Consider the following 24,235-nt stretch of genomic DNA (forward strand, 5'->3'; position numbering starts at 1 on the left):
AGTTTTTTTCACAGTGTTAATAAACAGGCCTTCCCCCACATTAAATGCATTAGACTCGTTAGTAGTTTGAATCACAGCTTTATTCCCAACTCCTCCAGAGCTTCATTTTTTGTATTTTTCTTCCCAACTGTTCAACGTTGGAATCTAGCATAAGAACTGTTTTAACCAAATTTGACTACATCCCCTAACAGTATCTATACTACCACTACCTAAAATCCTACTGTTTTTCCATGAAGGTCAACTATTTCACCAAAGTATCACAGTAGAAAGTGGATTAATATATTAAACAGAAATTGGTGGAGTAGACAACACATTAAAAAAATATATACTTAGTATTTTAGGAAGTCATTTAACACTCAATATTTAGGAAGTAGGTTTGACCCTTAACTTGTACCAGAACTGTCTTCAAGCACATTGGCCACAAAGTGCCCTGAGTCCAACACTTGGGAGTTGCTGCAGAACACGAGACCAGCTAATTTCTGAATTTCAAGATTGGTAGTGGTTACACTACTCTTACAAAAAGACATTTGCTTTCATGGTATTTCAAAAACAGTTACAAAACTCTGCACTGGTACCAACTGCACCAAAAGACAGCAAGTCATCTAATATGACCTACTGTCATTAAAATTCCTGCTCCTCTGAAGCTCTCATCTGTAAGTTGTTTACACATTTTTGATGTTTTGATTACATTGTTAGGAATTTTGCTTCTGGCTGTATAGACTAATTTTAGCAAGTCTCCTTTCCTACACACCTTTTGATTATTAACATTGCAATACAGTATGGGTAAGGAGGTTGTCTATAAGGCTTTAAATAGATTCAGATATATCAGCTTTGGGCCTTTAAATTACCAACTACACACCAAATGAATTAACACTCATTGGTTGCAACATGCTTTGATTTAGGCAAAACAGTCTTAAAAATGTTTAAAATATATACATAATTAAAAGGTCCCATAGCACTCTTGTACCTTAATTATGCAATCTCCATATGCCTACTTAGTTTCAAGATACTTACCACAAATCAGTCAATCACTAATTCTGTTTGTTCACCATGTGAAATAACAAGAAATAATGTCTCCAGACCCATCACTGGAAAGGGCCATGCCTGGCACCTATATATACCATATACACTGTCCTGGTCACAGTCCTTCATATTATTGGTCACACTCTTCCCATGTCTCCCATCCTGTCTGTGCCACCATCTGCAGCCCTTTGCTTCCAATTCCAAAGGGAAATGCCACTTTTTCCAGCTAGGAAGTATTTGGATTACAAATATCCCACATTCATTCCACACCTATTCCCCACAGTTAAAAGAATACTATGGGCTTTAGGAATACCCTAATTGCAAAACACTGCTTTGACAAGTCTGCTACTTGTAAATACATTACTGAGAATGTCAGTATTTTACATTCCTCTCAAAGATGGACATGACTTTACCTTGGCTCCCTCTCCCCTACTCAGTTACATTTAACAATTCAAACAGGGTACAAGCAAATTCTGGATCAACAGCAGGATCTAGTTTTGCCTCCATTCCACTACAGATTTGTGTGAAAAGACCATTTCCATTTAACATTAGCAGTTTACAAAGACTTCAAAGTAAATAAAGACAGCTAAAAGCAAACCCACACACTAAAAATTAATTATATTCTCTAAATTATTCAATGCTTAACAGATGTATTCAAACTAGTTATCTCTGCAATTCAATTCAAGGCTACAGAATAAAAGCAATTCCAAGCATACCCACAAGCACAATTTAGCATGCTGGATCAACAGCACACAGTATTAAGCTGTGACAGAACAACTAGGCTCAAAAATAATCCTGTTTAAATTTGGAGAGATTTTTATTTCTGCTGATTTTCTTTATTACCGCCAAAAAAACTACTGAAATACACCATGCTAGTCTGAAGTTTTTTCATTTAATACCCCACTTCTTCATAACCACATACATTGACTTCCCACCTTTCATATAATCCTTTTAAGTCCGTAGATCATAACTATATGATTTCCCATTCTGAAATCCACAAAGGTGGCTTCATTATTTCCAGATAAAACTACACTATCATTAGCCAAGAAAATAACATTTTAAACAAAAAAGCCTACAAAACAAAACCAAAAAATGAGCGCTCATTTGGAAACTAAATGGTAAATGGATCTTCATCCAAGTTCCGAGTCCAATGTAATGTGAAAATCAAGTAAGGTGACAAACAAAAGGTTATTTGTTAGTAGAAGCAGTATTCCCCCAAGAAGCAACAATTTCCCGCGTACTTATTTGTGCAGAGATGAGTTACATTTTAGCAAGATGTTATATGCATGATATCTGTCCAAGCTTTTCAACAAGAGTTCATGTGGTTTCATCCACACAGTGCATTTCAGGGAGGAAAAAAATTAATATATGTGACACTATAACTTTACTCCTAAAAAGGCTTTAGTTTGCTGTCTTTAATTATGGCTTAATCCCTGACTACATGCAATTTATCAAAATGGTAACACATAAAAGAAAGACACTAAAAGTTTTGGGAGATATTTTACTAATGTACAATTTTATTAGCGATGTACAATAGACATTTTAATTCTCTATTTATCCTGTCTCCTTGAAGCTTAGTAAATGCTTGTTTGTATATAAAACTACACAATGCCTTTTTGTGAGGACCAGAAATTGTGAAAATCTAAGTGCTACAGTATGTTTTGTAGTGATTTAACACGTTGTCCAGAAGAGTTACCAGCCACTTCAATGAAGGACTTCTAAAAATATTTCTGATCAAGTTCAAATGTAAGTTCATAAATAGTGATTGGTTTGCTCATGCCCATTATACTGCTAAGTACAAATGTCTCCAATATAAAATACCGTTTCAATACATTTCTCCACATGGACAACTAGATAATCCAGCCATATTTACTTCTAAACAAGGCTAATACAAATTTACAAGCAAAGTAACTTCAAAATTTATTCAGAATAATTATTTTTCAACCAGAAGCTTTACTTTGGACAACGCAGAAGTATATTGCAAGTGACATTCTGCAGCAGAAGCTGGAGGCTTGAGAATAACAACTAAGAAAGACTAAATACCAGCAATACACACTTTTACAAGAATTCTGACCATTCTGAATGTTAACATCAAAGACCAGATGCTTCAGTTTGTGCGCCTGTCAATCAAAACCTCCACACAAAAGAAAAATTTAAAATTTCCCACAGAACACAGTATTTCAGAGAACATGTTAGACACTGCCATGACATTTCCCAGATCAAATTGGCAACTGAAATTTAACATCCACCTGAGCTTGTTTTGCTAAGCTTACTATTTCAGACAGCTTCACCACCTGAAAAACAGAAAATAAGAACTTCATTTCAAAACAATCCTAATTTGACTGAGCTGGATCAACCTTTTTAAACAAAGTGACAGCAGGCAACCATCAGTAAGATATTAGAGGGGGCTAGGGGTGGGATTACTATCTAGCTCAGTACTTCTTAATCACTTTTAAATGAAAGATAATCAAGTCTTCTAGAAAACATCTCAGAGTTAAAAAGGTTGCTTCTCATTTATAACGAAGTATCTTGACAAAATACTAAAAGTTTTAAATTTTATGTGCCCCCTTGTTATTTTGGGAGGTGTTGAGGTGGCCACTCACAGGAGATTCTATATATCTAGAAGCTATTTCTCCTCTGAGTTTTTGTTGCAAGCATTTCTGGTTCTTATTTTGATACCTTAAGGAGCCTCATCTTCTCCTGCATAACAACTCTAAATCTCTCTGAATTACTTCCTGCTTAGAATGAAATGTTATAACTGACTAAGTGGTTCTTTGGGGAAAAAAAATTCCTAAGTTTCCCCATGACACAAAACCCACCAGATATCTTCTAATTTCTTGCTATACATTTCTTGAACAACTTTCTTTTCCACAAACAAACCAAAGCAACACACACACACAAAAACCAGCATATCTGAACATCTGAATAGCTAATTATCTTAGAAGGCAACATGATGATCACCTATAGTTTTAATCATGCACACCGTAATAGTGGTCAATAAAAGGAAGTGTTACATTGCATTTTTCAGCCACCTCAACTTAAGTATTTTCTCCCAATTAATAAAGCTAAGCTCTTAGCCATTCTCCTACCAAGTGGAATAGCTAAGACCTGATCATTGATCTGGTTTTGGTTTGTGGGGTTTAATAACTTCTGACTGCATAGCTGTTCCCCTGACAAACTATGTACTTACTAACTTATAAAATACTTGCTTCAGGCACTGGTAGCAATGGGCACTGGGATTTATCCTAAGCCACCTTTATTGATTGAGTGGAGTTTTGACTTTTCAATACTCTGCAACAGATGCTATGTTCTGAACAGAATATTCATAACCGGCTTACCATTTTTTACAGCTTATTCTTATACATTCTTACCATTTTTGCAGCTTCATCCAAGTCATCACATGCAAGGATTTTAAGGCCACTAGCTGTTATTAAAGCTTTGGCATCATCAACTCGTGTACCTTAAGAAACAGATAAAATGCCACTCTTATTGAACAGGAGAGTACTACTACTACTGCTACCTACTAGTCTCATATTTCTAGGAAGCCTGTTCCAAAAGTTAGTGAATAAATCTAGAAAACAACATTAGTAGTTAAAAAGCAGAAGTCTCTTTTTATTAACTTGCCGATCCTCACCATCTAAATTCAAGGTTTGCTTTATTTCTCCATTGACTTCAACTCACAGGTAACTTGCTACACAATAGAGAAGCTCAGTAACACCTGTCAATTAGGTAGAAATATATTCAAATATATATGAAGCACACTCACCTTGCAACCGTACCACAATAGGGATTTTTAGCTCCAAATCCTTTACTGCCATAACGATGCCTTGTGCTATAACATCACATCTCATAATGCCACCAAAAATATTTACCAGAATAGCCAGTACCTACAGAATCAACGACAATATTCACGTTAAAAATGGCCAGAGACACATCAGATGAAAGCAGCACACAGCCTTCAGCCTAAGGATAATTCAAGCTCTTTAAGTGCATTAAAGGACTCTGCAAAAGACAGAACATTTCTGTTCTATAGAACATCAGCAACCAAAGTACAGTTCTATAGAGTCACATACAGCAGAGCAGTTACTTCAGGAAACTGTCAACTATTTATCTTTCCATGTCTAACAGTACTCCAGCAGAGGTACCCCCCACACCAGTAACTCCACATACTGAAGAAACTAAAAGACACGAGAAATTTTAAAAACTCATACACAAGGCCCTGTTTACACAGCTTACTTAAAAGCCAGCATCCTTAGAGATACGCTATCTGAAATACATTTTATTCAGGAGGATTAAGTCACCAGTTAAGAGAACTCAAGTGGTAGTAAGGAAGGGTAAAAAGAACCATGGTCAGACGTGAAAGATGAAACAAAGCAGGAACCAAAATGAGTAGGCAGCCTTAGATGACAAAATAAACTCAACAAAACATTCCTGTGCAACTGGTTCATAAACAGTAACTTGGTTATCTTCCAATTAGACTAGCTCATCTGTGTGACATTGTTCTTGCTCCTGCTACCAATGGGCAACTTAGGCTGGCTCCCCAGAAGGCTGTTCCAAACAGCCCCTGAACCAAACCCTGAGTGCAGTCCATGGCACCAGCAGGCTGCACTGCTCTGTGACTTTCAGCACCAGGAATCCCAGCTATAGCAGTTTTTTCATAAAATAGTGAGCAACTGAAAGAAGGCAGAAAGGAAAAGTTGTATTAAGAAGCCTGTTTGGACACCCTCTGTCCACACATCAGCAGAGAATTTGCACTGTAAAAACTCATCCCAGATCAGCAACCCTCAGATTCTACCTTGTTTCTTCTCTCTGTAATTCAGGTGCTCTGTGACTGTGTCCCTCACTGTTCCCTCAATTTGCTGGAAAAATGTGAAGAAAGAACAAGTCTTACGAGGAGCGGCTGATGGAGCTGGGAGAAAAGGAGGCTCAGGGGGGTCCTTTTCACTCTCTACAGCTGCCTGAAAGGATGCAGCAAGGTGGGGTTGTCTCTCCTCCCAAGTAACAAGCAGTAAGACAAGAAGGAATGGCTTCAAGTTGCACCAGGGGAGTTTTAGATTGGATACTGGGAAAAATTTCTTCCCCAAAAAGGATGTTAATCACTGGCACAGGCTGCTCAAGAGGTGGTTGAGTCACCAACCCTGAAGGTATTTAAGACTTGTGGACGTGGTGCTCAGAGACATGGTTTAGTGCAGGACTGGGCAATGTTTGACTTATGGTTAGACTCAATTTTAAAGGTCTTTTCCAATCTAAATGATTAAATGATTCTATAACACTCTTGGATGGTGTTAAAGATCCTGCACTGGATAATAAGTCTTTCCAATGAGAAAGAGACTAAGCTCCTCTGGAACATCACTCACTATTTGTTTCTGGCCCTTTCCAAAGATGAGCAAGTGGCACACAAAAGTCTGGTGCAAAAGTAGCATACCGTTAGCAGGTCTCGCAAGTCATTCCCACATTTACGCCTTTTTAAATAATTTTATTTTTAAAAAGCCCCAAACTGCCAAGTTCCCACTGAGATAAGCATCTCTGCGTAGACCACCATACTATTTTTGTGGAAAAGCTGTTCCTCTAAGTTTCAACCAATTTATTATTTTAATAATATTCAAGCATTTCTGATAAACTTTTAGTAGGATAAACATTAAAGCCTTTCCAAGCCCATTACAAAGTTATTTTATCTTACATTACATATAATCAGTACCTTAGAAACTTGTTTGTGTACAGCACAGCAAATATTCATCTCTACAACTCTGCAAAACACAGACCCAGCAGCAAAACTGGTCCAAAAGAAAAAAAAAGTGGAAAACCATCTGAATACTGCTTTCTCTTTAAAGAGCAAACAGTATGAGTTTGACTCCAAGATTTCTGTAAAGATTCAAATACAGCTGTAACTTCAACCAGAACACACAAAACTGTCCACTCAGTACACAGCCAAAGAACCTGTTTTTTAAAAAGGTAAAAAAATTCAATAGATTTTCAGGCCTCCTTCATCTGCACCAGGATTAAGCCAAGATTTTCATCTTCTTTCTCTCTAGTTCTGTGCTTATAAAAACATGTTTTCTGGAGAACATGCACTAAGCATTGTCTTCCACATCATAGCCTGTTTTACCACTGCATAGGACCTTGATACGCCAACTCTTCCCTCACCTTTTTATCAGAGGTAATAAGCTTAAAGGCTTCTGTCACTTGCTGCACTGTAGCACCACCACCAACATCAAGGAAGTTTGCTGGAGTTCCGCCGTGAAGTTTAATTATATCCATTGTGGCCATAGCTAAACCAGCACCATTGACTACATGAGAATAAAGATAGCATTTAGGAATTCAGTTTATAAATCCATTAGGTCATTTAAAATTCATTAAATAGTACATACCTAAGCAGCCTATGTTTCCATCCAATCCTATATAGTTGAGATCTGCTTTTGCAGCATCCTTGTCTCTTTGGTCTTCCTGTGTCCAGTCCTGCATGTCAAAGATCTTCTTCTGACGATAGGCAGAATTGCTGTCAAAGTTTATCTTTGCATCCATACACATCACTGAAAGGGAAAAAACCCCATCATTTAATATTAGAGTAACAACTCAACTGCTTCATGAATGTGTTCAAGTATGTTAAGTCAAACTTGGCAGCTAGGTCATGCAGTCCAAACACAACGGTTTGCTAAAAGACACATTTAGCACTGCCAATAAATACAAGATTCTCTCCAGTTTCCCCATATAATCAGTTATGCACAAAAAGGGAAGATAACTATTTCTTGAGACACTCTAAACCCAAAAAAGCTTAGAACAAGCTGTTAGATAAATCTGGGCAAATTATGCTTTCTCAGATTACACTGCAGCCTGGAAAAGAGCAGGGATGGGGGGGAATGCACCACCACAAGTAATTAGCATAAAATTAATCCCTACAGAAGGTCTCTGGTTTGAGGTTTTTTAATCCATCTTAGTTTTTGCTTTTAGAACAAATATATATAATGTGTGTGCATGAATGTAAGCACACAGAAACACAATGAAGAAGTCTCTGAGTTGGAAGAAAAAGTGTCAGGAAAAAACACTAAAATAAATTTACGTAGATTTAACAAGCGGAAAATCTACAGTATTCTTTACATCAGAACTAAGTATCTATCTGTACAAATGTATCACTTCATTTCTATCCCTCAGTGAAAATGATATAAAAATGACAAGGCACAAGAAACAGATGGGAGAGACTGCTCTACACTGATCATTAAAGCACTATTAAAAAAAAAAAAAAAAAACCACACAAAAAAACCACCCCAGTAAGAGTAATTATACACTTTGATGAAAGAGCTACATTCATACTTAAATTTCAAACTGTTGTATCTGAATTCAATTACAAATACTCTCTACAGCCTTATTTTTTGTAGAGGGGAATTGGCTGTGATTGAACATTAAATTGAACATAAATTGAACTATTCTGCAATTGGATATGCTAGAAACCTGATAAACATCACGATATTACTTAAACCCCTACAGTCTTTCAATACATCACATTCCATCAGTTATTCTAATGCTTGAGTCACAAAGGCAGGAGATTTCTAGAAGGTGCTACTATTCTGGTTACCTTTACAGTATCAATTTTGGTCGGCTCAAGTTTTAATTCATGAGTTTTGAAAAGACCTGATTTCCAGGAATGCCTTATTGTGGGTAGATGTGCTCTTTTTTAAAAAATAAATTTAAATTAAAAAAGGAAGTCACTTAAGATCATACTTAGCAATTAAGAGCAGATTTCTACTATATTTAGATTCTCAAATTTATCTGCTTTATTAATGCTTTTCAACATCCCATGTTAATGCTAACTCCTCTTGCTGTATACAGCTGAAGTTTTAGCAGCGTGAAGCAACCAAGATTTACAAAAACATCAAGGTGTTACATCAACAGTATGACTAAGAAACATTACCAACTCCTGATGCATCTTCCACCATAGGATTTATTTCTATCATGGTAGCATCATATTTCAGAAAGAGATTATATAATTTGATCATATTTTCAGCTGCTTCATCCACCAGATTAGGAGGAAATCCCATTTTCTGGGCAAGCTGAAAGTAAAAGAATGGTTATTGGTTAATTCATGTTAGAGGTGTCTCAGTTTAGCTTTTACTTCAGTTTCAATTGAATTTGTAGATATAGAACCTGTACTGTCCACCACCAGGAAAAAACTAAACTCACTCTTAGGTTTGAACAGATTGTTTTCAATACAGAACACTGCCTTATCCTAAAAAAGAACTAATAAAAACTTATTATGATATGCCTTTACATAGCTGTATAAAAGCTAGATAAAGCACTGCCATGTAGTTGGATTTACATTGATTTACCTGAAAATACTTAAATATCTACTTCAAATCTGTTTCAAACAAGGGTTTAAGACAACTCCGCAGGTTGCATGCACACACTCCTTACAAACATTAGAAGCAATCCTCCCATGCTTAGTAATGTGTACTTTCCCACATTAACAATTACCCTAACAGCTTGCTCCTTTTTTATGCCTTCTACTATATCGATGGGTTCCTTAATTATCGCCTCAGGATTCTCTGCAGCAACATCTTCAATATTAACACCACCCTGAGAACTGCCTATCAGCACAGGACCCTAGAACAAAGAGGAAAGAAAAGAAGCTTAAGTAATTTTATACCACACAATTGAAACTTAATTCTTCCCCTAAGATACCTCACAGCAATAAAACCTTTTTTGTTGAAAAATTTTTAATTTGAACATTTTTCTTGTATGCTCTGAAGAGAATGTTACTATTTACTCAATACATCCACATAAAACCTTTTTATAATACTTTCCAAATGCCAAGGTGTGTGTTAGGTCCACTTTCTTTTAACAAGGAAAAATTTCCTTCGTAAAGTAAAAGCAGAGCAATTAACACAGATATACTAGTTTTAGATTTTGATAAAAGATTCAACTTCATAATCACACACATTTTATCTTTTAGGTATCACTAGAGAAAAAATCACATTCTCACCCCCACCTTCTTCACTCACCCCTACACAAAGATCAAATTTCAGGCACTCATTTATTCATTCTGCCATGCCCCAACTCCAAGGATGAATGGAGGTCTGCAGAACTTAGTGATAAATTACTGCAAACCATACCTGTTCAGTATGATCACAACATTCAGTAACTAAAGCCTTCACTCAAAGTAACTCATAGCAAAACAAAACAGCACTCAATTATTCCTTAATAAAAGAAATTAAGAAACCAGAATTGATAGCATTTGCAGCTGAGTTTATTTTTAAAAAAGCTATCTAAATCTCAACAAAAACATCAAGGACTCACTACCATGGAACCTAAAAATCTCTCCTCCAGTTCACAGTAAAGACACACTTGGATCCCTTCAAGCAACCTTCCCTTATCACCACCCATGCATGGATTATGACCCATGGGTATACTAAGGCATCTCCTACCAGCAGAACTCTTGAGGATTAAACAGTCTTATAACTGTTGACAGTTAATTATAGAAAATGTGACCCTGGTTCAGAGAACATGCTTAATAACCACACCACCCCCCTCCCATTATCATCCTCCCAAATGGAAATATATACCCAGCAAATTATCTTGCATCTAATAGCAAGGTATGACCCAATGAATATTTTCGGATAATCTTATCTTGAACTGTCAGTAAGCTACAAACTGATCATAAAATAACTCATTGTTCCATAGAACTGATCAAAGTAAACAGTTTTGCTTAAAACACAAACCCCTGTTGGTGAATAATATCCAAGCAATAAAGTTCCAGTTTCAGCTGACTATTTTAATCATTTTTCCTCTCCTTAAAGGAAGAGGTTTGCAACATCAGGAATAAACACTGTGTGCTATTCAACCTTCACACTTCCTTCTTTTGAAAGGCACTTCCTCATCCTAAGCGTCCTATACAAGTTATAATAACTACAAGCACATCTAAAAAAATGACTTACAGCAGTAAAAACAATGCACATCCCTATCAAAAGGCAACAACCCACACAGTATGCTCAATACATGCTAATAAGATTTATCTTTTATACAACAGCAGGAACAAGTCATGAAAACGTTTCCCTTCTTTATCTAATTTGCTTAAATCAGTTACAGTCAATTTTATTTCCATAAGCATCCTTGCTTATTGCTTACAGAATTTTAAGAGTCTAAAATCCATTCATTCACAGCATTTTAATGCCACCTTGTGGTATGTACGATAACACTTGAATCTTCCCTGCTCTATTCCAGCACACATCACAGTGGAGGTGCCCAAGTCACATAATTCAATACAGCTGCTACTTTCCTATCAAAAAGAACACTACAGAGGAGGAAAAAGGAACAAATACAATATTTAATTCCTAATACTGCTACCAAAAAAGAAATAACAGTAAGACTAGTTTTCTCACTCCTCCATAGAAAATTATTTCATGTTTATTTCACATCATGCCAGATATACTCCTCTCATTACCAAAACCAGTGCCTCTGCAAACTCCTAAGCACCTGAACAGACCAGACCCACTTTTTCTGAGCTTCAGAAAATGAAGTTCCAAGAACCGTTGTACCCTGGCTTCATTACAGTTATTTAGCAATTCATGTTCTATGCTCCAAATAGAACACTTGTCTGTCAGAAAAACACTGACACATTTCAGTAACCACGTTTGAATTGTAGCCTAAAATACTACATACCCACCCATACAGCCCATACATGCAGAAAAGACTGGCTTTCATTTTCCTGAAAGCCCTGAAGACAGACCTCTAGGCCCAAATCTTCTCACCCATTCCTGAAGAGCATTAGCATAAGAAAGCTACTAGCACTCTCAAAATCGAGGGACACACCAGTGCACTTCTCAGAACCTTCTCACACTGGAGAAAAAGGATGTTGGATTTATGCATGACCATTTGCTCTTCTACAACACTTTTACTTGTCTTGTTTCTGACACTCAAAAATAGGGTGTACATGTACATGCACACATATAGCTGTGTTTTTAAACTAAGTTTTATAATCTGGTAGGCAAATGCAAATTAAAACCAAAATGAAAATTACCCCCTTATTCTACCCATCTCCCCTTTGGCCATGTGACTCTGGGTTTCAGTTGGGGCTACCAATACTCATTTATTATTCTGTAAATGTAAATTGTAGTATTACATCTTTAACACATTTTAAAACAGAGGCAATCATATAGTGAGATATACTAGAAAACAAAATTTCGCTTGTGTACTTCAGATTTTCTAAAGCAAGTGAACAATACAGTAAACAGTTTTGTTGATTGCTTTTAAATTCAGTTGTTACAAGTTAATTAGCTTACTTCTATTTCTAATATTACTCACTTGAAAAGACCTTTCCATTGTTATTGCAAAATAGTATTCTCTCCTGGGATATCTGCGCTCACAGATAAATACTTGATTGCATATTCTGCCCTTCTCTCCTGTCTGCTTGGTAAACAACTTCTTTCCAATCATTTGGGAGGAGACAGCTTTTGCTTCTTCTGGACTAGAATAAAAGAAGCTCAGAATGTGACAAAGAAACTGCTGTAAAAACAGAAGCAGCATTAAAAAAGTCTTATCTAATTTTTGTTATTTTTAATGCTAATAATTAAAACACTGGTTTTAAAGAAAGCAATAGGTTCAATCCATAACGTGAAACGTTGAACTTTTTCCACTTGGTTGGATAATTTAGAAAGAACTTACGAAAAAACTATTTTCACTCCTCCTTTGAGGCCACCTTCAAATGTTCCTTTCCCTCTACCACCAGCTAAAACCTGTGCTTTTACCACAAGATCCTTTGAACCTAGAACAAAAGAAAACCCAAAAATTTGTCATCTGTGACTATTAAAACAAATTGCTTCAGGTAGAATAACAAAGGCTCCTTTAATTTTATCCCCCCTTCTCCATGCCCACCATTCAAAACACAAACATATGAATCAGAGACTATATTGTCATTCACATAGATTATCCAAAAATCTTAAATAATCCACAAATTGCAGCTTTAGGCTGTTCTGTGAACAAACCTTGGTGAGTTAGTATCCAAAAACGCTGGTGTTCTGATACATCTTTAATACATGTTGGAGTCACAGATGATAAAGCCAGGAAGAAATAGTTAGCACCTCACAGATTATTAACATGATGAAACTGAGTATCTGACATACCACATAATGCAAGGTTTTCCTCCATCAACTGCAAATACCCTGTACCTGTAACCACTACCTTCCCAGCAATGATATATAACCACAAAACTTACCCAAGTCAGCTTGCCAGGTCCACTCTGGCTTCCATCCAGCAGAGCACTAATGCATAAGCTTGAGCGCTTTGCAGAAGCCAGAGGCCTAAACAAACCCACTATTCTTCCCAGAGTAGACAAAATAAGCCCTTTAGTTGGCTTTAACTGTTTAAAAATCCTTTATAAAATATTCTTCTAAGTAGGGGAAACTGGGCATTTGGTTTTAAAAAGTAAAGGTGAGACTATAACAAAAATTAACTGGGATATTCTGAACTGTCACTGAAAGACAAAAAAGCAAAGAGAAAGTTTATCAAGTCATTTAGGGCAATAATGGAAAAAAACCAACTCCTGAGTTAATTATTCACGTTCACTTACACAGAGTACAGACAGCAGCTAAGACTGCAAGATGTTAACAACTGCCCCATTTGCATTTGTTCAGCACATCCCATCTTTTCTCATGCCACCATCAGCTGAGCCACTGATCTTTCCAAGCAAAAAAAGAACTTGCCGTTTCCTTGGATGTTAAAAGGGAACCATGGAAATGCCTAAGAAAAATTACAGTACTCAAGCAAAACTAGCCACTACACATACTGAGGAAGGTTATGACAGACACAAAAATTGCGTTGGTTCCTATTTTGACTTATGTCCTGCCTGGACAGGTGAAACTAAACTCCAACAGTATCACAAGCTAGGGTGGCTGTAAGCAGAAGACTCAAGTTACTCCTCCTTATTAGCTATCTGTTGATTTTACTTTTTGAATGTCTACCTAACAATAGAGCTCTGAACTCACACATGATTTTAGAGTTCTTTTGCACAAGAAGCATGAAGATTATAAACACACGAGTATATGTAGATTTACTACAGTCTATGCCTCTAATATTTAATTCAGTTCCTGAAGAGAACTATATTTACTGGCAATCAAGTTAATGTATTTTATAGAAGTCACATGAGACAACTTTTATGCAATTACTTTAAGTACAAAGCTTGCTTTCCATTCCCTACACTAAGTCCAGAAGATAAAAAACTGCTACTACAGAGAAGTTTTCAGAAAAGCCATGGAAGTTCACCCACAGGCACCTTCTTCGTAGCAATTATTCCTCCTAGCAACAAACGTCAGAATCTGAACAAGTCAAAACGAGATCCCAGATAAAGGTCTGGTTAAGATCTCAGCTGGTACATCATATTTAGCTCTGAGCAAAAAAGTAAATTGGTCACTAAGATGATCACTGAAATTAAGAGATTCCCTTACAAGAAATGAGCTTAGCACATCCTTAAATCTATCAAAGGAGACAAAAGCAAGAACACAACTACAGTCTTCAGCCATACCTGTAATGGACAGAGCAAGAACACATGACTACATGTAGACCATTCATTCTGGTTTCTGCTCTGCAACAGCCAAAAACAAAAGCCATCTACCAAGAAGAAGTCAGTTTTAAAAAGGTGCAGGAAAAAAAGACTCTCCTTTACACAAAATATAACGAAGCCTGCCAGGAGATATGAAGGAAGCATAGAAGAGTCAAAAGGAACTGGGCAGAGGTATTCTCTCTGATAGTCTTAAGACAACAAATATTAAGGCTGAGGGGAAATGAGAAGTAATTGATTGCAGAAAACAGGCAGGCTAAGAATTGCTCTAAATGGTATGCTCTTTTGTACCTGGGCAGAGTAGTGGGCTAAATGCACCACTGTCCTGATCCTAGAAGATAGTTCTTAAAAATATTATTATTATTATGCATTATTATATTTTGTCAACATACAGACATGGAAAACAGTGAGAGAAAAACACCTTTTAATTTTTCACAATCAGTTTTGGCTGTAACATCATTGGACTAATCCTTATGCAACAACTGAGTCATTAAATGAGCAGATTACTAATGATCCATAAATTGTTTTCCTCTAGCACTGCAAACTAGCTGCTTGATTGCATAAACAAGTTCAAGGCTCATTTGATCAGCTACGCTTACAAGCAATTAAGCTGCACAGAGGTACCTGAAACAAATTTAAGATAGTACATCCCAAGATAACCATAACCAATCATGCAGGAAGTTTATTGTTCAATGAACATTTTTTCCCACAGCTCCTATTTAAAATGACTCTAAAACTAGAGGAAGTGTTTGGTCACACACCTCATCTGCAGTGTTCCAGCAGCACTGTCACACAATCTGACACAACAAAGAACTGCTGATACACAGCAACCCAAGAAAAAAATTTGGAAACTAGCAGCTACCATAGTTTTCTACTCAGTATCAACAGTTGTGCCCTTGTTTTTCGCTTACATGGCTTTGAAATACTGCTAGGCTTGTGTTTCAGTGAAAAATAGCAGTTTCTGCCCTAGAGCAGATATCCACAGAGTTTATGCCAGCAAACACGCCATCAGAGAAGTCCCATCCTGCCTCCAGCCCTCAGCTTTTCACTCCAGCCTTGTTTCTTGTGCCAGTAGAAGCATTTGTGCTATCATGCCTTGAAGCATATCAGAACAGTGATTCCCTGAAGGCAAAAGCTCGTCCAGCAGACAGACAGTGCTTCTGCAGACTCGTGCACCACGTGACAGGCACACAGGAACTTCAGCGAGCAGGACTTCAGCTTTCAGCAGCAGTAACAAATTGTAAAGCCTTAACACAGGGCACTAGAACACCAGTATAGCTAATGTAGGCAAGGCAAGCTACAGCCCAATGCACAAGTCTCAGAACAAGCATTTGGTAAGCATCACATTTCCACGTTAATGGCAGTCAGCCCTAAAAGCACATATAAGTAAAATAGCCAGAAAAAAAATAGGAAATGCTTAGAAAATTAAGAGTAGACACCAATGAGAACAGGTGTCTGAAATCAGAACACTGACTTATCATTAATCTGTTCAGGACAACAAAAGTCTTATACATTACTAACACTACAGGTTTCACCTTCAACAATGATTTATTAACTAGACAGTGAAAGACTTATACAGTCAGTAAACAAAACGATCTTCACTTCTATCAATACTAATATTTATTTTTTGAAAGGAATAATTTCTGATTCTGTAACTTAAGCTTTCAAACTGAGAGAAAGATCAATGCATGCAGGCAAGCAGAAAGACATCCATGTAAAATACAATCTTCTAATAAGCTTATTAAGAGGCAAGAAGGGTCATTGTTCCATTGTATCTCTGAAGGTTTCTGTGCAAGTGGAAAGTCCAATGATAACAGCAGACAGACCTTATTAAAACATTCTGCTTTACAAGTTTCCATTCTGACTTTCGTCAAATCACATTAATTGCCACTTCTCTGCCCAGTACTAACTGTAGCAGAGGTACTGCTTTCCACGTATTACAGACACCTTCAGAATCACTATGCAAGCCTAATCTACTCTGACAAGACAGACAACAGTAAAAGGCAGTGACAGGTTAGTAACACAAGTGTCAATCAAATTCTCATCTACCATTCAACTGCAAACTTATCCTGGGAGAGACAGAGACCTGTAACTTTTGCTTCAGTCTGTATTTCAAAGTTCCTGTACCAGAAGAAGTAACTCCCCATTTATAACACAAGCTAATTTTTTCTTGCTGCACAGATACAAAAAAACTAAGCTTAAACAACACAGATATATTTACTGGCATTAGGAAAATATGGGTTTGTAACTAGCAACAGGAGTATCAACATAAATAATATGCTGACCCTAATTCTGCCAACAGAGCAGAGAATCTCTTCAGAGTACACTGTCTGCATTTTATTAAGTATAGTTATTGGAATTTCAACTTCAAAATCATATTTTTTCCAGCATTTCAAACTTTCGAGTGTTAGAAGACTGACTGCATGCAAATCGAAAGTATAACTACTGAAATAATTATGTGCCAGGAATCATCACACTTTCACTGAAAGGACCATACCAGTCAGCAGACTGAACAAGATGTTTTGCTGTTACAAAATATTTTCTACACAAATACTTCCTGACATTAATCAACTGCATCAAGTTCATCATCAGCTCACCAGACAGGTTTGGTTTTGGCTTAAGTCAAGCAATTAAAATACAGAGGTCAAAATTTGAATGTGCTGGTTATACAGGTTTATTTTAATTAGTGAATTATCTTCAACAATATGTTTTGATATTTTAACTTCAAAGGAGTGAAGTGCTATAGGAGAAAGCAAAGGCTGAAGCAAAATGTAAGATTCAGATGCCAAAAAAATAACATTTGCCAGAATGTAATAAATGCTTGGTTTCTAAACTACTACTGCTGGTTATCTAGAGATTTTGACCAGGTAAGAAGGACCACAATTACATGATTTTTTTTAACATCTGGGGGATTTCTGCTTAAGTTTGCCACCTTAGATCACCATCTATGTCCTAGAGCAACTTGAATAAAAAGTCTGGAGTTTCAGACAACCTAAAAGACATCAGGTAACATAGGCAGATAAAGGACTAACAAGGAAACTGACAATGGCAAAACAACCAAAAAAATACTAGAAAAGAAAGTATGACAGACATGAGTTTTCACTATCACATAGAATAGAAAACCCCAAAAACTTATATCAGACAGCCAAGGAGGGTGCGGCATACACTAAGGAGAAAACCATCCCAGCTTTTCGCCACAGTACCTGGAATATCTCTTTTGAAGAGCTAATAAAGAAAAAACTAGCACTTTACCTAGGAAAATAATTGCACACATTGTACCAAACTTTGATTTCTGACTAAATCAAGCCTGAGATCAAAAATTCTATTTATAACTCTACCCAGGTTTACACATTACTTTTTTAAAGTTTTTTTAACAGATACAAGTTGTATGTTTAGGCAACAGATGGGAAAATAATTAACACTGAAAAGTACTTAAAAGGTTTTAGTAACATTGAAAAGAATCCAAAAGGTCTGAAAAAAAACCCATCTATTAATCACAGAACTGTCAGCAGGAAAACAGCCAAACCAATTACTGGAGTCATTCTGTATAAAGCATACCAACATTCTTTATACACCACACAGACATGGAGCTGCACTAGACCTCTTAAATTGCAACAGAAAAAGAGTCTATTTCAGGAGCTTTCAGTCTCCTTTCAAGAACTCTGATGAAGAAAGGTGAAATATTTTGCATTCAATCTCTCAACACCTCCTATTTTATACAGCTTTATATTTTACTAAAATTTGACAGTCTACCACGCACATAAAGCTGTGGGATTCACTACCTGAAAACCGAACAAAACCACCAGAACACAAAAGCTGTTTCAAAATATTAATGTCTTAAAAAGTCTTACTTCTCAAATCATCATGAATAGGAATATATGCTATAAAAAAACCCCAGACAAGCACACAATATGTCACTGCCTTCCACTCAATTGTTACCAGAGGAAGGTATCAGGAAGAATCAAAACTTGAATTACAACAATACATAGCACCCACGGAAGTGTGTCTTAACAAACAACATTCATTTCAAATAGTGCATTCTGCTGAGCTGTCTGCCATCACACTGATCAAGCATCTGCTCACTAAAGTCTTTAGGTTCATTAGTCACGTTCTTAAAAACACACAAATATCAGCTTCTCAATCAGAACTGGTCACAGTGCTAGCTGGAATGCACACATGGCTACGAGTAAACCATAAACTTGAAGGCAATCAAGTCATGCTGCAGTCTCTTATCAAAGCTTTGAAACAGAACTTACTCAGCTCATTTCTTTAAAATTTAAGTGAGATGCTCATGTAACACTGATTTAGCTACAGACACAGCTAACCTATGATAATCTCTGTTAATGAGAAGTTTGCATTTGCTATACATTGGGATAAAAAGTTACCCATTTCTAAGTGAAGTATTTGCAAAGAGGAAGAAAACCCATGCCAAACTTAACCTTTAGTCAGAAATCTGCTCTGTGTAAATTTACCAGGAACATGTGGATCAGCACTAGGGAAATAGAGCAAAGAGTATTACCAACTGTCTTCATAATGATCTATATAAACTACTGATAAAACAGTCTAGCATATATAAAGAAACAAAAAATAATTTCATATCTACTGGCAACTACTCCCACACAACAAAAATAAACAATGAGCAGGTGGACCAAAAAAAGTGAATTTTTTCATTCTGGTAGATTGGTTTGGTTTGTGTTTTGTTGATTTTTTTTTTTTAAGTACTAAATGAAAACTAGCAGGTAAATGCCTACAAAAAACAAAGAAATCCAAAACACTGGAGCAAAGAATAGTATGCCACCACTCAGAATGAGTTCTGGACATATTCGAGCAATGCCTCAAAACCTCAAGCTCCTTCAGTGTGTTCTCCTTTTGGGAAGTTTTCCCTTCCTCATCTCAAGTACCAAAGAAGGCCAATAGCACTGAATACAAATCGACTCAAACAAAGTACTTGGCTAACAACCAAAAGCCCTGAATTCCTTTACTAAAGGGTGCCAACTCATACGCTTCCCAACTTCATTCTTCTGATTCCCAAGAAATTGCCCAGATTCCCACACTCCAGATAAGAGGCACACCTATGATGTCACAGGTATGACACGGAGCTATAAACCAGCAGCCACACTGCTGTAGGAGCCCTTTCTGAACAAGAACAAAACAAAGGAGTCCTGACCAACGAGTTTCTGGGCTGTTGATTAAAGAGCCATAGACAAAGGTTCTCTCATTTTCCTCCAGCAATATCTGTGCAAGTATTAAAGTAGAGCAAAGGGGTATGCTGATTTGGGAAGTTTTGATCATGCTATAAGCTCACCCTTAACACAAAGCAAGGTTCTGAAGTTTAAACCATTCTCAGAAGTATTTTAGCAACTTATTTTCATATTAATGAAATTATTATAACTTTGTATCACTTACTCTCTAAGGGAAATAAGATAAAGAAGGTAGGCAGACTACCTGAATTTCTGGGACATGATGTCTGAAGGAAAAGCAGCTTTTCAAATCTTTTCTACATTACAAAACAGCATAACTTGCTCTAGAAGAAAAATTATCTTTTTTTTCAGACCTCATTTCTCACATTAAATCTACACATGAAAGTGAAATTAATCCAACAAAACCTATAACATCAGGAATCACCACAAATGTGTCCATTTGGAAGTGAATAGAGATCTGAGCATTTGCATAAGAGAAAGGAATAGGACAACCAATGTCCTCCACTAAAACTCTGTGACAAGCCTAATGTGTTTTTCCAGGGAGGAAAAAAAAATTCCAAGTTTTAAACTAAGAAAACCCTCCAAACAAACAAATCAACCAACCAAAAAAACCCCCACCTTCTAATGCCTGACACAATAAAAGCTGACTTCCATATTACATCCAAATTAAACCAAAAGATTTTACTAGGACACATAGTAAGTAAAGTCAAGTCCAAAATTAAAGCTCAATTCTAAATTAAGTATTTAAGCACAGGCAAATGACATTAGATACTTTTTCATCAACAAGCCAGGAATCCAGAATGGAACTACAAGCCATCAAAGTTCTCCCCTCCTGTATGAAGTAGCTGCATTCTGCCAGAAAAGCACAGTCACAAAGGAATAGGATTTTACTCTTCTTTTGTAGCCTAAAGATAAGTATGGCTTGCATCTTCTGTTCTATATGCAATCTTGTCACCACCACTGAAGCCCTTCACACAAGACTTTCTCTAACCTTGCTGAAAGTAGAAAGAAAGCCAGGATTTGCACAAAGTAGAGTCCATTACTCATCTCAAGGAAGTTTAAGTAGCTGTGTTAGTCTAAGCTAATAGAATTTATACCTGACCTATTCCTTCTTAACAAGAAGAGAAGGCTGCTTCACAGGGAAGGCTCTCTCAAAGAAAAGGTATATTCAGAACTTCAAGCAACATCTTACCAAGAAGGACAGAAAAAATAGCTACACCTTGTATCAATCCCATGTCTATTTGTACATGTTCTCTTTAATATTATACCTATTTCTTTTGCTATTTTGTAAGCTTCATCTGGTGTATTGGCAACCACTCCATGTGGAACAGAAATGCCAGCCTCCTTCAACAGACCCATGCTCAGGTATTCATGGAGCGATAGCCTCCTCTGTTGCTGCTGTTGCACTTGAAACCCATGATTATTGAGTATTCCTGGACTTCCAGCAAGTACCTGAAGGAAAAGAATAAAAAGAACAAAGAAAGAAAACAAAAGCACGTAACTGTTGTGAAAAACTGCCTTCTTTGTTTAGGTTAAAAAAGAGTCTACATATTAAACAAGTATACTTTCGTGTACCAGTGCAAACACCTGAACACTTAATCCTACACTTCCACATTAGTCATTCGCATCAGGTGTGGTCTTTAATTTTGTGAGGTTTTATTGGGCAGGGGGAAGGAGCTGGTGAAACTGCTAGCACTGGCAAGGACTGGCAGGGTTAAAAATCCCTTGAGTATTTAGTTAGCATTTAAGTACTTTAAAAAACCATCTGTAAGAAAAAGAACCTCAAGGAATTTTGTAAGCATTCTGTAACACAAAAATTAACAACAACAAAAGCAAAAAATGTTTGGTGCATTTTTTGTATTTCACTACATGCAAACAAGACCTTAATTTTATACATACACAAAGCAGGACTCCTACTGAATTCAACTAATCCATGAATGTAGATGAGTACCAAAAGACTCATGGTAAAAAAAATACAGAAGAAATTTAGATACAAACCAAGCTTTTGCATTTATTTTTATTTTTTTAGTATGTACCATTGGCACAAGCACTGTAAAAATTAGCCCGTATTAGGAAGTTTCTAACAAGCTAGATTTTTAAGGTTTCATTTCACTTCAAATAAAGGAAACCAGCAGACGACACATGAGCTTTACTACAGCATTCCAAGCTAGCGAATTGACAGGGCCTGTGTAGCCTCCAAAGGATTCCTCCTCCAAGCAGGAGGCCCTTTCCTTGGCACGACCCCAAGGGAGAAGCTCTCCGTGACCCGCCGGCTCCGGGAGGCTGCGTGTAACTCGAGAGGGGCACTCACGGCGACCTTCCCCAGTACGTGGCAGGAGGAGAAAGTGGCAGCGAGCGTCACACACCGTGTCACACGCCGCAGCCTCCCGAGCTCCTTCGTGTCACCGCTGCCCAGCGGGGCTGCAGCCAAAAACATGCCCGCACCCTCGAATAGCATTCACAGGAACCAAGAGCAGAGGTTGGCGAGATGCGAACTGGAAGAAGAGTTTAACTGGCACAGCCCGACCTCTCCTAGGAGCAAGGTGACGGCGGACATGGAAACACTGGGGTTTCCAAGCAAGATAGTGGAGGGGGCGCTGAAAAGGAAGGGACAGGGAACCACGCCGGGGAGACCTGCCACAAGCAAGAACAGCGGCTCCGAGGGCCCGTATGCCAAAGGTGAGCACAGTGCTGCCAGCCCCGCCGCAGGGCAGGGCAGGGCAGGACGGCAGCGGGAGTGGGATGAGACGGACGCTCCTCTCGACGGCGCTCCGCAGGGAGCGACCCCGACCGCGACCCCAGCTGGCCCGACCCCGACCCAGCCCACCCCCGCTCCCGAGCCTCCGCTACCTTCCCCGCGACGGAGCCCAGGGAGGCGCGGAGGCCACCGCCCCTCAGCCCGGCCGACACCCGGCTGCAGATCATGGAGGCCGCCATAGCCGAGCCCCTCCGCCCTCGGGTGCCCCTGGCAGCGCGCACGCGCCACGCCCGAGCCGGGGCGCGGTCACGAGGGCGCGGGGCGGGGCAGGAAGCGCCTCGCGCGGCTCCGCCCCCGCTGTGACGCGCGCCGGGCGCGGGAGGGGAGCGGCCTTGAGGCGCTGTTCCCGGCCTGTCGTTCTTTCAGGGGTTTTGATTTTAATAAGGGTTATTTTTGCCTCGCAAGGAGCCTAAAAAGGGTTGTAATCCACCCACAACCGTCTGACCACGTCGGCCTCGGTCGGCACCGCCTGTGTTAAAAGGGAGGAAGGGGGCGCAGCTCCCTTATGCCACGCCCACGCTCCCTCCCCGTTCAGCTTCAGAATGGAGTAACTTTCAGTATTTTCACTCTGAGGATTTGTTGTTGTTGTTGTTTTCGTATTTCAGGGTGTTTTCCTGCAACAACTCAAGCACACCCATCATTTCTTAAGACAAGGGGGAATGGTTTTAAAGTGAAAGAGGGTGGGTTTAGATTAGATACAAGGAAGAAATTCGCTGCTGTGGGAGTGGGAGGCACTGGCACAGGTTGCCCGCAGAAGCTGTGGATGCCCCATCCCTGGAAGTGTTCAAGGCCAGGTTGGATGGGGCTTTGAGCAACCTGGTCTGCTGGAAGGTGTCCCTGTCCATGGCAGGAGAGTTGGAACTAGATGGTCTTTAAGGTCTCTTCCAACCCAAACCGTTCTGTGGTTCTGTGACTGAACTGAGGACTAGTGGGTATTGCTAGGTATTTTGCAGCCCACCTTCCCCCCACCCATCCCAGGCCCCTTCCCCATGCCACAAACCCTGTTTCTGTTTCACACAGCTCCACACTGCATCTCCCTCTCTGCAATTCAGTGTCTGTACTTTTACTTCGGTGACCTTGACTCGGGTCACTAAGGAACAGAAGCAGGGGGACAGGTGTCCCTGCAGAACCTAGTGACCAGACCTTGTGATTCACAAGGAAGCAAAGCTTCTTCCTTTAAAACAAAAAGGTAATTAGGAAAATAGCATTGGCCTGGGAAATTGGAACAAGAATGTCCTCTACCAATAATAAGGAAAATGCAGTTATTTCTGTACATTATGAACATCAAAGCAGGATCTGAAAGATAGCCATGTAGGAGGTGTGATTCTTTTGAGTTTTGTAACTTGAATTATCCATTAAATAACTGGACGAGTTGCCTCTTTTTGTTCTGAAACTGAAGATGCATTATCATAACTTCTCCTTGGGCAAGTATTGCAAAAGATTGAGTCACTCTGGGTCAGTTATTTTGCTCCTGGTCCTCTGCTGTCCTAGTGTTATTGTCACCTGTTAGCACTGCAGTGAGCTCTGCAGAGTGCTTAGCTCTGCACCTCTGTGTTCAGACACACAAGGTAGGAGTATGTGTCACCGAACTTGTAAGCAGCTGGAAAAACTTTGATAGACAATCCAAAATTTCCCACCACAGCTGATAAAATATTTCTTCCTGCCAAGGGGAAGGGAAAAAAAAGAACTTGAACTCTGTGCTCTTTCTGC

At 38.4% G+C, this 24,235-nt stretch overlaps 1 protein-coding gene across 1 annotated transcript; it reads right to left on the minus strand.

The window, feature by feature from the left end:
• Positions 1–2,520: 2,520 nt before the first annotated feature.
• SUCLA2 (succinate-CoA ligase ADP-forming subunit beta) lies at positions 2,521–22,749 on the minus strand. The gene is made up of 11 exons (XM_042014169.1): positions 22,618–22,749; positions 21,036–21,219; positions 12,676–12,775; positions 12,316–12,478; positions 9,490–9,618; positions 8,930–9,068; positions 7,392–7,553; positions 7,168–7,310; positions 4,790–4,910; positions 4,395–4,483; positions 2,521–3,317 (listed from the first exon to the last, which is right to left on the minus strand). Exons 1-11 carry the CDS (start codon positions 22,702–22,704, stop codon positions 3,243–3,245), a joined length of 1,392 nt encoding a protein of 463 aa, XP_041870103.1. The 5' UTR covers positions 22,705–22,749; the 3' UTR covers positions 2,521–3,242.
• Between the last annotated feature and the right edge of the window lie 1,486 nt (positions 22,750–24,235).

The sequence above is a fragment of the Corvus kubaryi genome, unplaced genomic scaffold (assembly GCF_017639235.1).
Source record: "Corvus kubaryi isolate FWS band 111438036 unplaced genomic scaffold, C.kubaryi_AGA036_p1.0 split1-65, whole genome shotgun sequence".
Lineage (NCBI taxonomy): Eukaryota > Metazoa > Chordata > Aves > Passeriformes > Corvidae > Corvus > Corvus kubaryi.

Bases quoted from the DNA above. Each gene is read 5' to 3' on its own strand.
- SUCLA2 (XM_042014169.1), bottom strand. From the start codon at position 22,704: ATGGCGGCCTCCATGATCTGCAGCCGGGTGTCGGCCGGGCTGAGGGGC. The intron at 7,554-8,929 runs GTAATGTTTCTT...TTTCCCTTTCAG, and splicing joins GGAAGATGCATCAGGAGTTG to TGATGTGTATGGATGCAAAG. The intron at 4,911-7,167 runs GTGAGGGAAGAG...TTGATTCTGTAG, and splicing joins TTATTACCTCTGATAAAAAG to GTACTGGCTATTCTGGTAAA.